General features: G+C 39.8%; 1 protein-coding gene across 1 annotated transcript in view; it reads left to right on the forward strand.

Moving 5' to 3' along the window:
* The window catches only part of SPTLC3 (serine palmitoyltransferase long chain base subunit 3), an 87,802-nt gene that overhangs the window by 45,819 nt on the left and 28,145 nt on the right, over positions 1–13,838 (forward strand). The window contains exons 5-6 of the mRNA XM_049801541.1: positions 3,444–3,568; positions 5,758–5,851. Coding sequence (XP_049657498.1) covers positions 3,444–3,568; positions 5,758–5,851 — 219 coding nt within the window. The remainder of the gene's footprint in view (positions 1–3,443; positions 3,569–5,757; positions 5,852–13,838) is intronic.

Genomic DNA, 13,838 nt, shown 5'->3' on the forward strand with positions numbered 1-13,838 from the left:
ACCTATATAATCTTGAAACACAATAACACCTGCCGTACTCTATTGCATACAACTGTTCAGCAGGGAGGAATAACTTTCAAAAGAAAGTATTCCATTTTGTCTCTTAAAGATGCAGGTAGCTTTCTCTTTTCTCTTTTGTCTTAATCTTTCCCGGTAAGATGGCATACGTTATTTAGTTGAATCCTCATTTCTCAGGTCAAACCAAGTTGTAGTCAGCATAAAAATCAAAGCAAGTAGACTATGGGGAAGAAATCTAATGTCTATGTATAGGACGAGTATAGAAGGTATCTGTGTATACAGTGTATTAATAAAAATATATCTAGTATATCACTTTTCATTCACCAGATCATGATGCTGGTCTGAATCCAGCACAATACAAGACATTTTAAGGGCCATGATAACCTGACTTGATACTCCTTAGGTTGTATTTAATGAAGACCAGTGTAATTACTGCCTTTCTTATGTAGCTTGAAATGTAGCAGCTTGTGCCAGTGGAAGTTCCTTTGGATCAAATTTGCATCTATCTGGTAGTTCTGTTTATGCTTGTTGGGGTGGTTGCTGTGACCAGCTGGGATGACTAGTGGACAAGCCTCATTCAAGCAGACCATATCTGACCCCTTGTTTCCTCCTGTGGAGAGACATGATATAATTGGCGCAGTTTATCTGATGTCCAAGGAATGACTCATACTGGAGAAATCTTCTGATATGATTAAATAATTGCATAATTTATTAAATAAATACCCCTTTTGCTTTAAACCTGGGAAAATGCAAGCTGATATGCTTTATGAGCTCTACTCAATGTATATCACTGTCACAAACCTCCCACTGTCAGTACTGATGTGTATTGTATTGCTTCCACCACACCTCATTTACCACTTACAATATTGCCATTATAATTAAAGTAATTCAAAACTAGGGCTCATTTTGAAAATCCTTGTCATTCAGGTTTCGGTTTTGCAAACCAAAACCCAAGTGATTCCAATTTGTATTCCAGGATTTGTAGGCAATAACGATATACAATATAATCTGCAATCACTGTTAGGATTAGTAAATAATAAGTAGGAATCAGTCACTTTCAGAATGTCTCATTCTTCACCATCACAAAATCAATAAAAATAGGTCAAAAATATGCTGTTCCTTTCTGGTTCATCTAATAGATGCTTGAACAGAACAATCTGCAGTGAGTCAGGCTTCTCTTGTTTGTAAAAATCAAAAACATACGATGCAACCCCAAAAAGCAATTTAATTCCACCCCAGTAGTGTCAGATTTACCCCTGCAAGAGTTAGGGACAATTTTCTCATGCCTTAAAATGCCTGCCTTGCAAAGCACACACTGCTTGTTTCTTATGCTTTCACAAATTCTCAGGTCAAATTTCACAAATGCCCCTTCTAATTCAAGCTGTGAGTATAGTGTGGTTGGCTTCAAGCTTCCATTTCAGACTTCATGTTCTGTTTGCGTGCCAATAGCCCTCAAGCGACAAAATAACATCTGTAAGGAACACTAGAGCAGCTGGCCATGCTGGAACCCTCAGTTGTTAATGAGTGCTGTAGCCAGGTTGAAGACTAACTGGGCCCAAAATGCAAAAAATATTGAACCATAGAAATATACCCTGAGACCTACTGGGCTTACAAGTTAAGACAGATTCTCACACACATCTCCAGTGAGCAGCTCAACTCTGAAACACTATGTGGTTTTGTATTTCATGGAGCTTGGCTACTAAGTGGTGGCTGTGTGAAGAACCAGCACATATCCTTGTGTATCTCGGGCTCTACAAATGCAAAAACTAGCCGACCTTAAAGAGCTTCATGCAGAGTCAGCCTACATCTACTGGAGGTTCTGCAGAGCCAAATTTTCTGCATCATGTTACCTAACTTATCAGAGCACAGAGCCAGAGACAACCCAGCAAAATGTACATCCAATGTGATACAATGAGTGCAGAGACACTCTCAAAGCTCTGCTGGAGTTGGCTAGGTCTAGCTGAACCCAGGCAGGCTCTGTGCAAAGTCATGGCACCACTGTTCTTTACTGTCCATGTAATCTAGGTTTTTCCAGAAACTACACGGTCCTTGCTCCTTATCTCCCTGGCTATTGGAGAGTTACCTGCCTGCATGATATTTTTCACATTCTGCTTCCAGGTGAATGCCATTCTTACTTTGGATATTTAATGAGGAAAAAATAATGAAAACACTACCTCACCGTAACCAGCTGAGTTAGTACTGTTGCTGAAACTGTACAGCTGCCATTTTTATATGTTGGGTTTTTTTTTATCTTCCTGACTAATCATTCGTGTCGAGATACTCTAGCCAAGCTTCTGCTTTCCTCTATTCATCTGCCCTTTGCCTATCACAGTGAACACAGGTTTCTTGTTTCCATCAATTGTAATTCACTTTGCCTATCTTGTGACATCAATTTGTACAGCACAAGTGAGGTACGATACTTTCCTAATTTTTTCTTCTGTTCCCTGCTTACAGCCTTATTCATAGGGGAAATGCTCTGTCAGAATCCACAGGCCACTGTCTTTTCTTCCTCACAGATCATCCTGTAAAAGTTCCTTCTGCCTTGGTACCTGCAATGCACAGCCAGGCAACTGAAGACTAGAGAGCTAGCAAGTTGAGATGATTTGTTACTGCTCAAAGTTATTTATTATCTCAATCTCTTAACACCATTCTTTTGTTTGTTGCCTTTTGTATTTTGTCATTCTCCATTGTGAGTTGGGTGGGAAAGATATTGCTTTTTTTGGATAGCTGGAGCACCTTATTTGTTTGGAGACTCCAGGCACTAATATTAGATAAGTAATGTGTGATAAAGAAGGCTCTCTAGTGTTGTCTTATCATTTATGTTTGATTGTTGGGAGGGAAGAAAGAGGAGAGCTATCATCAGTTATGGAGAGTGGCATAGCTTTTACCTTCCAAAGCAGAAAAAGGTGGAGAACACTTTTGTTTGTCTATCCGTATCAAATCATAATTAAGGATTTTTTACACGTACATAGGCACCCAAGAAAAAAATGGAAAGATTTTCTTGTCATTGGGTTTTGCTTTCACATCCAGAGAGAACTCAAGAATGCTTAAGATGTTTGTCCCACATCTCGTGTAAACAGGAGGTATTTTTGTCTTCATTGCAGGGGGAGGAAAAAAAGCAAAAAATTATTCTTGAGAATAAACTGTCAAAAGTTGTTGTTATGGAAAAAGGAAACTTTTTCCCAAAGCAACTGCTTTGCTACCTTAACAGCAACAGTATTTGTTAACATTAGTTATAGTTGGTTTGTTTTCTCTTGCATTATCCCACATGCATAAGATACCAATGGAAAACGTTCCTTAGGTCTTAATGTCATATAGCTTAATGACACAATTCTACCCTGTTCTTTTTTTATGTTTCGTGTCCTTAGAATTAATAACTTTCACAGTTTAATGAGATTTAAGATTCCCTGTGCTTACTTCTGCAGGCAGCCTAGACAAACACGTAGAACTAGAGAAACTTGTGGCCAAGTTCCTTGGTGTGGAAGATGCTATGGTGTTTGGCATGGGCTTTGCAACTAACTCAATGAATATTCCAGCCCTTGTTGGGAAGGTGAGTACTTCCTTAAGAGGCAAACAGAATAATTGTTTATTAATTGTTTTAACAACTGTTACAGTATTCTGGGCATGCATTAAGTGAAAAGGCTTGATCAAGGAACAAAGCTTGATATCAGGAATGCATGAATCATAAGGCTGATGACCTTGTGACCTTAAATATGCTTCTTCATCATTTTTTCTAGCTCTGGGTGTTACTATCACACATACCTAACATCTATTTAAGGATGACTGATATGGTTTTTCAGCTTCTCTTAACGAAGTTACTTCTCCCTAAAAAGTAAGCAAATGTTGCATCCCATGTCTCAGGTGTTGTGGGATGAAGTATTTGGGCTGCTTGCAGAGATATTGCCCAACTGCCTGTGGTGAAACATGATGATTAGGGTATTTTTTACACCACTTTCAGAAAAGAGAAAGCACAGTGTTTAGCATTCCTGATGAACAGATCTCCAGCCAGTCCTGCAAAGAAAGCTGGCAGCAAATGCAAGTCTAAAGTTGTGACCATATGACAAAAGTTGGGTTTTTATTTGGTGTTGAAGGGACTTCATTTCCAATTTGGGGTACCTAACACAAAGGCATGAAAATCCATCATCTTGTTATGTCAGAAGTTGTGATTGACAAGCAGATGCACTGTGCTGCTAGCTGGGAAAGTGGATAGCTCCTCTCTAGTTCATGCAAGTGTGAAACAGTGTCAAGTGAGTCATGAAAGTGTGAAACAGTATTTCCCTCTTGGTGGAGATGGAATGAATTCGCTGTGTGGTGTATGATCAAGATTTCTTCTGAAGTACTGGTGTAGAGGGGAAGTCACTTCTTCAGTAACTATTGAAGAAGAATCCAGCTTTTGCAAGAGATTTCTGAAATATATGTATACAAGGGTTGGTCAGGGAGAATTGCTTCAGCTGCCCAGAACATTAACTTCAATCTGCAATGGTGCTGGAGAAGTTGTCCAGCAATTTCAAAGGGAACAGATACAGAGAATTAATAAGGGTAAATTTATGAAATTGCAGACCTACATAACAGCATAAGATACCTGTCACTTGCTTAGCTATAAAATAATTTTCCCTCACTTAGCTGGCCTCATGTGGAGATTCAGGTCTCTGTCAGAGGTGGGATATTAGATATAAGTGGCACAAATAAAGATATTACTATATGTGTTATATAGAATATAAGGATAATAATTTAGTATATATTAATAGTATATAGTATTGTAATATATATATTTCAGCTGTTATGTAGTTGCCCTATGTTGGGGAGACTTATTCCTAAATTTTCCTCTATAATTAAGCCTAGTAGCTACATTTTCTTGTCAGGACACATATATTCTTAATGTTAGTTCTGCATTCTACTATCTAGGCAGATTTGTGTGAGTATCTCTCAACCTAGGCATAATATGTGTTTCCAAAATAAGTATTTACCTAATGTTGTATAGCCTTTTGGGTAATGAAACCACAGTACAAGATGTGTAATAGAAAGCAGAGCTAAGTTAGGATTCCAGCATGAATTTCAGCTGTGAATCCTGGCTCCTGTTAACATATAATATACAAAGTTATTTCTCCTGCATTTCTATTTTATTTTCTAAAAAGAAAGTTTTCAACTGACATAATTAATGAAAAATATACTACAGGTGAACTGTATATGCATTTACCAGAGAAAGACTCTGCCTGTTGCCTAGGCTCCACTCACATCTTAATGGAGGTGGGATTTATGAGGCATCTATCTGTCCTGATCTCATTTCTGCAGCCCAAAGTGATGATGTTAGTCCAGCCTCAGTATTACTCCTCCTTACATTACTGTCATGCAGTCTTTATATATGGGTTGGTGACTGCATTTTCCCTGCAGCACAAAGTAGACTGTAGACAGGTGATAGAGGAAGCAATGTCACTCAATTTTACTATAAAGCAGTCAATGTCTACTAGGGTTATTCACTACTTTCCAGTTACAGGAAATACTTGACCCCTCTGCACCACCCGGGAGTGCCTGAGAATCTGATCCCACAGTTTCTGCCTGCCTTTGCAGTGCATCCTGGCACCTTCAGAAAAGTGGCAGAAAATCCAGTTCGTGTTTACTACTTATGGCTTAATTGGTGCAATGCTATATCATAGACACACGTTTACGCTGACACACACATGCACACATGTCAACAGCCTCCCAATTCATGCAGATGCTTATTGTACTCCTTCTCCACAGGGCTGCCTCATTTTAAGTGATGAGTTGAACCACACTTCTCTCGTTCTTGGTGCGAGGCTTTCAGGTGCTACTATTAGAATCTTCAAGCATAATAGTGAGTATTGAAGTTGGAAATATTTAGAAACAGAGTTGTTCACACCTTAAAGGCAAGAATGTTTCCTTTCAATGCTTGCTCTGCTGTCAGTTCCCAGATAATACTTTTGTCCAGGCAGAAGGATTAACTGTTTAATATTATGACTGTTTTCTGATGCGGAAAAATTAATAGTGTGATACTATAGTTGCTATTGTGCTTGATCTGGGTCATCAGATTGGACCTTAATTTCAAAATCCAGCATCTTAATCTCGTTGGTGTCTTTTTGACATGCTGAATGATTCTGTGCTGTCATAAAGGTTTTATTGTTATTGTCACTATAGCCAAAATAGTACAAACATACTTACAAAAACATATTCCATATTTTCTGCCTCTGTTTCTAGCAGGTTTAGTGCAACCAGAGTTAGATTAATGTGGCATTACTTTAAAGGGTTACCCTGAATTCCCAGGGGGCTATACCAGAGATGCAGATGGTTATATCATGAGCATCATCCCAAATATTCTTTGAAATATAATTTTAGTATAGAAATCACACATTAACTTTGCAATCATGTAATTACTTTCTAAAATACTCGTGCTTTTTAACTTTTATTTAGTTAATGCTGCTGTGGTTACTGTCAGAGACATTCTGACTGGCTTTGATGACAAGAGCTTGTTCTTTTCCCTTATTCCCCATTGCAATTCCCCTTTCCAAACCCATTGCTGCCACCAGGCAGTGATTGCAACAGAGGTTAAAAAGCCAGAGAAGTGGTGAGGAACAAGAAAAGAGGTCTGATCACCTTTGTTAATAGCTAATGCAATCCCTTCTCTTTATTAAGTGTTGTGTTCAGCCCTGAGGTGAGCAAAAATGAATTACACGTATACGGTAAAAGGCCTAAGGATCCATTGAAATGAAAGCACACTATAATTATAGTATAAGGTGTTGTTATAATTAATATCTATTCATAATTTGGGCAAGAAGTAATTTCTGAAGATCATTCAAGAATTAAAGGTCATCTGAGCCCGAATGTTTTTACAGAAGTAATTATTTATAGATTAGCCTCTAGCATACCCCAGCTGGGTTCACTTCCTTAGTTTGTTCTGTGCCTTATCCCATTCAAATTTAGGTTTGCACCATATCTTGCAGGATGACCTCTCACTACCACAATCCAAATGTTCTCATCCTGTCCACCCATCAATGCTGCATGCATTTCATTCCACTCCCAAGAATCTGATACCTAACCTGCCTGTGCTGCTTATGATAAATTAAAGCTGACTTTTTTTGAATAATGTGTGAACCTAAAAATAATAGTGACCTGTCCAAAAAGCACTTATCCAGCACTGGAAAATGTAGACAGTCCCTTCAAGGGTCTCAGCAAATATCAGTGGAAGCCCATCCAGGTTGCTTTGGAAAAACTCATTGCTTTCTAGATTAGAGATCTGATTTGCCAAAATCAGTCTTTTATGCAATTTCTGAGACATCACCTTAACTTATTTTCAAATTGAAACTGTGGAAACTTAAGCAAATACTGTTTGGAATTTGAGTGTCGCCTTTTGTCATCACAATTTTGTAGGCCTTGACTCTTAACTTAAGTTGTATTTAGAGAGCACTTCATGTAAAGAAACTTGACACATTCATGCTCTCTCCCTTGGCCCACAGTGAGTCTCTCAGTATGTTACTTCCATGGTTAGAAAGTTCTTTCTTTTTAATATTTCTTTAATCATACTCATGAGTTACACATCACCAACAACTTTTAAAATCACATGTGCAGAAATGTATGTACGTGCTGTTTGCTTTGGAGAAAATAGGATTTGTATTGGGGGAGGATAGCAGTGGAAAGCATAATCCAGCAGCACTGCCTTTGTAGAATGCACAGTTTCACCCAAAATGTAGTACAGCCTTGTTCTCTGTGGCTCTGTCAGGGAGTAGTGTAATACAAGTCAGTACAGCAAATTAATTAATGACACACATAACCAAAACTTCCAGCTTGTGTTGGGAGGGTTCTTTTCAGTTAGGCAGGTGCTTGTTTGTTTTGTTAGATGAGAACTGTTGCTTATGCTCCCAGACTATCCTTCTTGCTAATGTGTAGATATATAGCGTATATACCAGCATGCACACGCATGCCCAAATTGTCAGAGTATGTTAGTGCTGTCATTGTCATGCTTATGAACAGGGGAATTAAGCCATTATCCATGTCATACTACTTGATGCACAAGAAAGGTTCTTTATGGTTTCTTGGCCCTGTGGATGAATGGAAAACTTTGTACCTTCTTTCCAAGGACGGGGATTGATGTATGTCATTTCATATAAGGAAATCAATGAGCCTTTAAAGAGCTTGGCCCTGGGCATTGGCTGGGGCCCTTTGATGAGCAGTTGAAATGATTATCCAGCAAGGTGCAGAAACAAAGAATAAATCTGAGTCCTATCCCAAAGAGGATTAGGGCTTAATGTGCATTTCATTCTTACTTGTATGGACGGAGCCAAGTTGTGTGCTGGCATGACTTGGCTCATCTCCTTTGGAGCTGTGCCAAGTTACACACACATACTGTTTGACCCACTATTGCTCTAAACTAAAGACAATGAAAGAGATGCCAAGCAGTACCACCACTAGTGCCTGAGACATGTTTTCTGTGCAGAAGAAACAAAAATAAACTCAAATCAGGCAGCAGATTTTGAAGTTACCTTTTTGCTATTAGAACGCAGCTTGAGAAACAGACTTTTTTCCATGCTCCTTGTTGCTTGCATCAGCCTCATTTGAAATGCTGTGTAATACCTTTGATAAAATTGCCTAGAATATATTTACTTTGGCTCTGACTTCATTGGTTGCACATGTGTATAAAAGACACTGAGAGAAGGGTGAGGTGTTAATGTTTGTTGCAGTTATTATAAATGGTTATCAAAACGAGGAGAAAGAATTATGTAACAACTTAGTGAAGCAATGGTATATTTTCTAAACCAGCTACTTCCTGAATATTATACAAAAAACATGCACAGGTGTGTGCTAGTAACCTCCCTTTCTAACAAGCTTGGCATTGTAAATCTCTCTCCCCTCCCTTTTTCCCCCCCTGTTATGGAAGAACTATTTTTAAAAGAAAGATTATAGAAAACTTTGTTGTATGATAAAAATATTTCACAGAAAAGAGAGTAAACCTGTCATTTTAAACTTCCTACTGAAGCACATAAATCCTTCAAAGGCTATGCTGTAGCTAATTCTGTAAAACTGTGTTATTTTATTTCAAAGCATATCATCTGTAGTACTGGATCTGTTTGTCATTACACAAAAGTAAATAATTAAGTTTATTTCATTATTAAGCCAAGACCTAATCTCTATGTTTTACCTTAATTATGTATCATATAGTTCTTATTCTTACAAAAGTTAATGAAATTCTATTTCAGTAAGTCAGTAGCTGTCCTAGGCATCAAACTTTTCACAAAAAATCTGAATAGTTTTTCCAGAAAAGATGGAATTGTTAGACCTCTGTGCTTCTCCTAAGTAAAATAAAAGGCATCTGGATGTTTCTCCTTTTTGACAAAAACATTGCACAGGTGTATGAGAAAGTTTTCAAGCCTTAAGGTGAATAATAGAACAAAAATGTGCTGTGGACCTATAAGTCCATTTTTATTTGGACATAGGAATGTGCCCTGCATCCTGCCTCCCAGTGAACAATCTTTTCCTTGTAAACAGACAGGAATTTACAGGCCTGGGCTGAAAGAAATGCATAAGCACACACCTACAGGTCAACTATGTGACAGAAATTTAGGAGAATAATGCATTTCAGGCCTATAACTAAAAACTACTGAAAAGGGCATTCCCTTCTTGTGGGCTTTCATTAGCACTGTTGCTAGTCCTCACCGTCCCAAGGTCACACCAGTATGCCACAGAGTATTTGGCCTTTAAGGGACTTTTTCTGTCTAGGGACTCGTGAGTTTTTGTGGATGCTAACAGCAAAGCTCAATTCCCTGGAGCCCCTGCTCTGAGGAATGGGTGTAGGGGGATTTTATTTATTTATTTATTTATTTTAGGACCTGAGCAGTCCTGAATTTATGTAGTAGTGGTTTTAGTGGGCTAAAATTGTTCTGACCTGCCCATAAAGCATCTGTCTTTTGTCTCCCCTGCTGTGGTGTGGGCACGATTTAAGTTACCATTTCCCAAGCAGTGATTTGGTTAGGGAGCTAGAAAAGAGCTACATCTCTATACTTGAAATGCAGCCAGCAGCACAGTCCAACAACAAGTATGCAGTGGGAGGAAGGTGGAAGGCTAAAACATCTCCTCACCTCTGTGGCAGTAGTGGCCCGGCCTTGATTAGTTTTGTGCCAGAAGGTGTCTGATGTTACCCTTACCAGGCCTTGGCTCCAGGGAGCCTCTCCCACCCTCCCCAGGTGACCTGCATGGGGGTCCTTCACCTCTATAAGGGCTACACACTTGGGTGTTTTTATTTCCTGGCCCAAGGGAGAGACTGACTTATCAGCTGCTCCTTTTTTATTTCTGAGACACTCTTTTATTAATACCATATATTTTAAACCACTTTTTCAGAACCTCTGACCTTTATCTTGGTTAAACATTAGCCAAAATCCCTTGACCCTTCCAATAAAACTTGAAAAGCAAAACCAAATAGCTAACCATTAATCAACTTGTGACTTTATCAGGGGTTTTCTGTCACAGCAGTTCTGGGTCTTACATTGGTATCGGGTGCAGCAGTTTTGGGTCTTATACCAGTATCAGGTGAAAGGCTATCTTTGTTCATTCAGTGGACAGATGGGTGTGTTACTGACTAACTACATCCAAGTGAATTTTGTTCATATCAGCCTGTATAAGAAGGTGCTGGACAAGGCTTAGGATTTGTTTATTCTTTCTAATTCTACTACATTTTTCCCATATAGCATCAAGAAACTCAATTGCAGTCACATTTTCAGGTTTAGATTTGCAATTGCATGAGCAATGTGTGGGAATGTCATGACTGCACAGAAATTAGGCCATGTAGAAAAAAAAATTTTTGGTTCTTTTCATTGCAAGGGCACTTCAACATGCCATCAGAACAAGTGATACTACAAGGAGGGCAGGCAATTGCAAGGCAGAACCAAGCACCTTGGTTAGATGAAAATCTGGCCTCTAATCTGGTGCTTGAACCCACATCTGAAACTGGGATCACAGTAGTACGTTCCTAGCTCCTCCTTACCTACCTCTTTAGAGTGTTGTGAAAGTAGCAAGGGTTTTGGGGGGGTTCTAACAAATCAAGTTGTTGATGACAGAAGTGTGTCATGCAGGTATGAGCTCTTCAGGTTTCCACATAAAATATAATTTCCTACTTGGACAATAGTTGTGAATTTATGTTAATCCAACTCCGGCGTTTTTCAGTCTACTCATTCAAATTAGTGCTTTGGAGTTCAGATACGTGTGCTGTAACGACACCTTAAAGAGAAAACACAGCTACCTGGAGGAGTTGTAGTTAACACTGAAAGAACTTTCAGGCAGCAGTAGATGCTCACCTTTCAGTGCAAATATATTCTCTAGCAAAAAAGAAGGAAAGAAGGGAAAAAACAAGTGGAAAACTCTAAGTGCATGCCTGCAAGCAAGTAAGCAAGCAAGCAAATAAAATAGAGGGGAAAATGAAAGAGATAAATGAACAGGTGAAAAATAGTGAAAAATCTCTTTGGTCACAAAAAACCAAAGAGTTTGCAGTGGCTTAGTATAAGATTGCTCCTTAATTTTTTTTTTTTTTTTTCCAAACATGTAAGTGGCCCTTGATTTTAAGAAGGGAGGGCAGTGTTACAGCTATTACAGAGCAGAATGAAAGGCTCATGACCCACCAAGGCTTTGTCCTCCTTGAAGCCTCTGGCCACTATCAGAGACAAGATTATTGCACCAGATAGGTGGACCGCAGCCTAATCCAGTTTGGCATGTATTTCCCTGTGACACATATAGACGCTGCCACAGAGAGGAGACTGGTATATCCTGCTCCTAGCATGCTGTGTCTGCATTTGCCCTCTCTGATTTGAGAAAGCCATTTCTGACTTGCCAAGTGTGAATAGGAAGCTTTCCTGAGCTAGTGCTCTTTACTTTCACAGAGATCTATATTTATTGAGGAGCAGGGGGGGAGTCTTAGGCTGTTACTGTGGCTGCAGTAATCACCACTCCCACCAGCCCCTTCCAAATGAAGATATTTAAAGCTGTGATTTTGGGAAAATTACTCTAGAGACCCTTTTGTTGTTCAGAGCTGTGCCAGTAGTCAGGGCCTTTGCAAAGACTGGTTTTTCACTAGAACAAAAAAACACCTTCTACAGTCCTACAGTTACTGTTTAGATCAACAAAACCCTTGCAGTGGTTTCCCTTTGTTGCTTTAGGGATCTGCAAGGAGGGACAGCATTGGACCTAGCCACTTGAGTCACCCATGAAAGGACAGTGACCAGGAAAAGTACCAATGGGGGGAGAGCAAGAGAGGAGGAGGCAGATGCTGCAGCAGATGCGCTGCAGCAAGAGGGAGGTGGTTGTGTGGGAGGTTGCGAAGGGACAGGTAGCCTGCATAAACTTGCATGAGAGTGCAAAATGGGAGAAACTGAAAACGAGAGTGGCAAACACAAGGCAAAGGAAAGAAGAATGTGATAAGGGTAGTAGCAGCCTGTTTATTTTAATTAAAAAGGATTCCGCTGACATCGCAGGAGATTTCCAGCCCACGCAGAGGAATGGTGATGACAACCCCAGCATTGCAATGTAAGGATGAGGGGTGGAGCCACCGTGTCTCCCTGCAAGGAGGCACTGAGTGTGCCTGGGAGAGGGCAGGGGCCTCTCCAGGAGCCAGGAGTCCCACCTGCACTGGAGGCAGCATGACACACAGCTGCCCCCCCAGGTCCAGGCTCACTTCAACCCACTGGCAGTTTGTGGTGTTGGTGTTTCTGTTGAAGTAACTCTGAAGGATCCCAAACAAGGATGATAACTTCTAAAAAACCTAAGAGATCTGCTGTCTCCACTTAGGAAACTTTATCCTCCATATACAGACAATATGCCATCGGGAGAAGGTAGAAAGTGAGACAAGGACAGATTTGGTCGTGCTTTGACTAATCAATTAAGTGAAATGCTTAACACCATCTCCTGGGCTCGTGAATGGTTGTTAGCCATTACTGCTGAAAAGCCTGGGCTGGGGATGGTCAAACAAGGAAGGACAGTTAGTTTCCCCATAACTGGTTATTCAAGATGGACTCGTGCAACTCATCATCTCAGTGTCCCAGCGTTTCACAGTCTAACTATATGTAATGGGCAAATAATTTGATATCCAACAGTCACCTGGGGATGCACTGTTGTTTTTCCTGATGTTCAGTATATCCCACTTTCTGGAAAGTCTAAGCACAAGCACATAGAGAGCACTGCATCTTCACTTTGAATAACAGAAGCAGCCTTCTGGCGGGAAGATTAAAGGTAACAGATTTTCTCTTCCTCCCAATTTTCCCTTTCCAAATGAGGCCCTACAAGCACAGAGTAAAAAGGTCAGCAAAATTCATTTGCACCTAAACAAATTATGTGTTGATTGTTACAGGCCTAAGAAAGGGTCACACAGACATGCTTTTCAGAATGAGACATCAAAACCAAAGTGAGATAGCCCTGATCCTGCAAACAGACATGTCCTTAGCCTGTAGTCCAGCAGGACTATGTCATGTGTAAAGTTAGGCAAGCTCATCCCTCAGAGGGGTTCTTCCCTACCTGCAAACTCATGTTCCACACTAGTTTGGATAGAGGAACTATTCACATCCATGTATTTTTTAAACAGCTCTATTAGACGGGGTCGTATATGTTTCACTTCTCTCTATTGTCTCCTTTTTCCTTTCTTTTTTCTCATGTGGATGTATGTTAAAACAACTGAATCTTCAAGCCATGCTTTTAGCTCAGAGGGCTGGGCAAAATGACTTTGCTGAAGTCTAGAACCAATCTGACATGTAGACAGCATACTGAATTGAAAGACCCTGTGTGATTCAAAGGATGGTTTCAAAGGTCCCAAAAGGATTTAGACAACAATGACA

The sequence above is a fragment of the Accipiter gentilis genome, chromosome 5, assembly GCF_929443795.1.
Source record: "Accipiter gentilis chromosome 5, bAccGen1.1, whole genome shotgun sequence".
NCBI lineage: Eukaryota > Metazoa > Chordata > Aves > Accipitriformes > Accipitridae > Astur > Astur gentilis.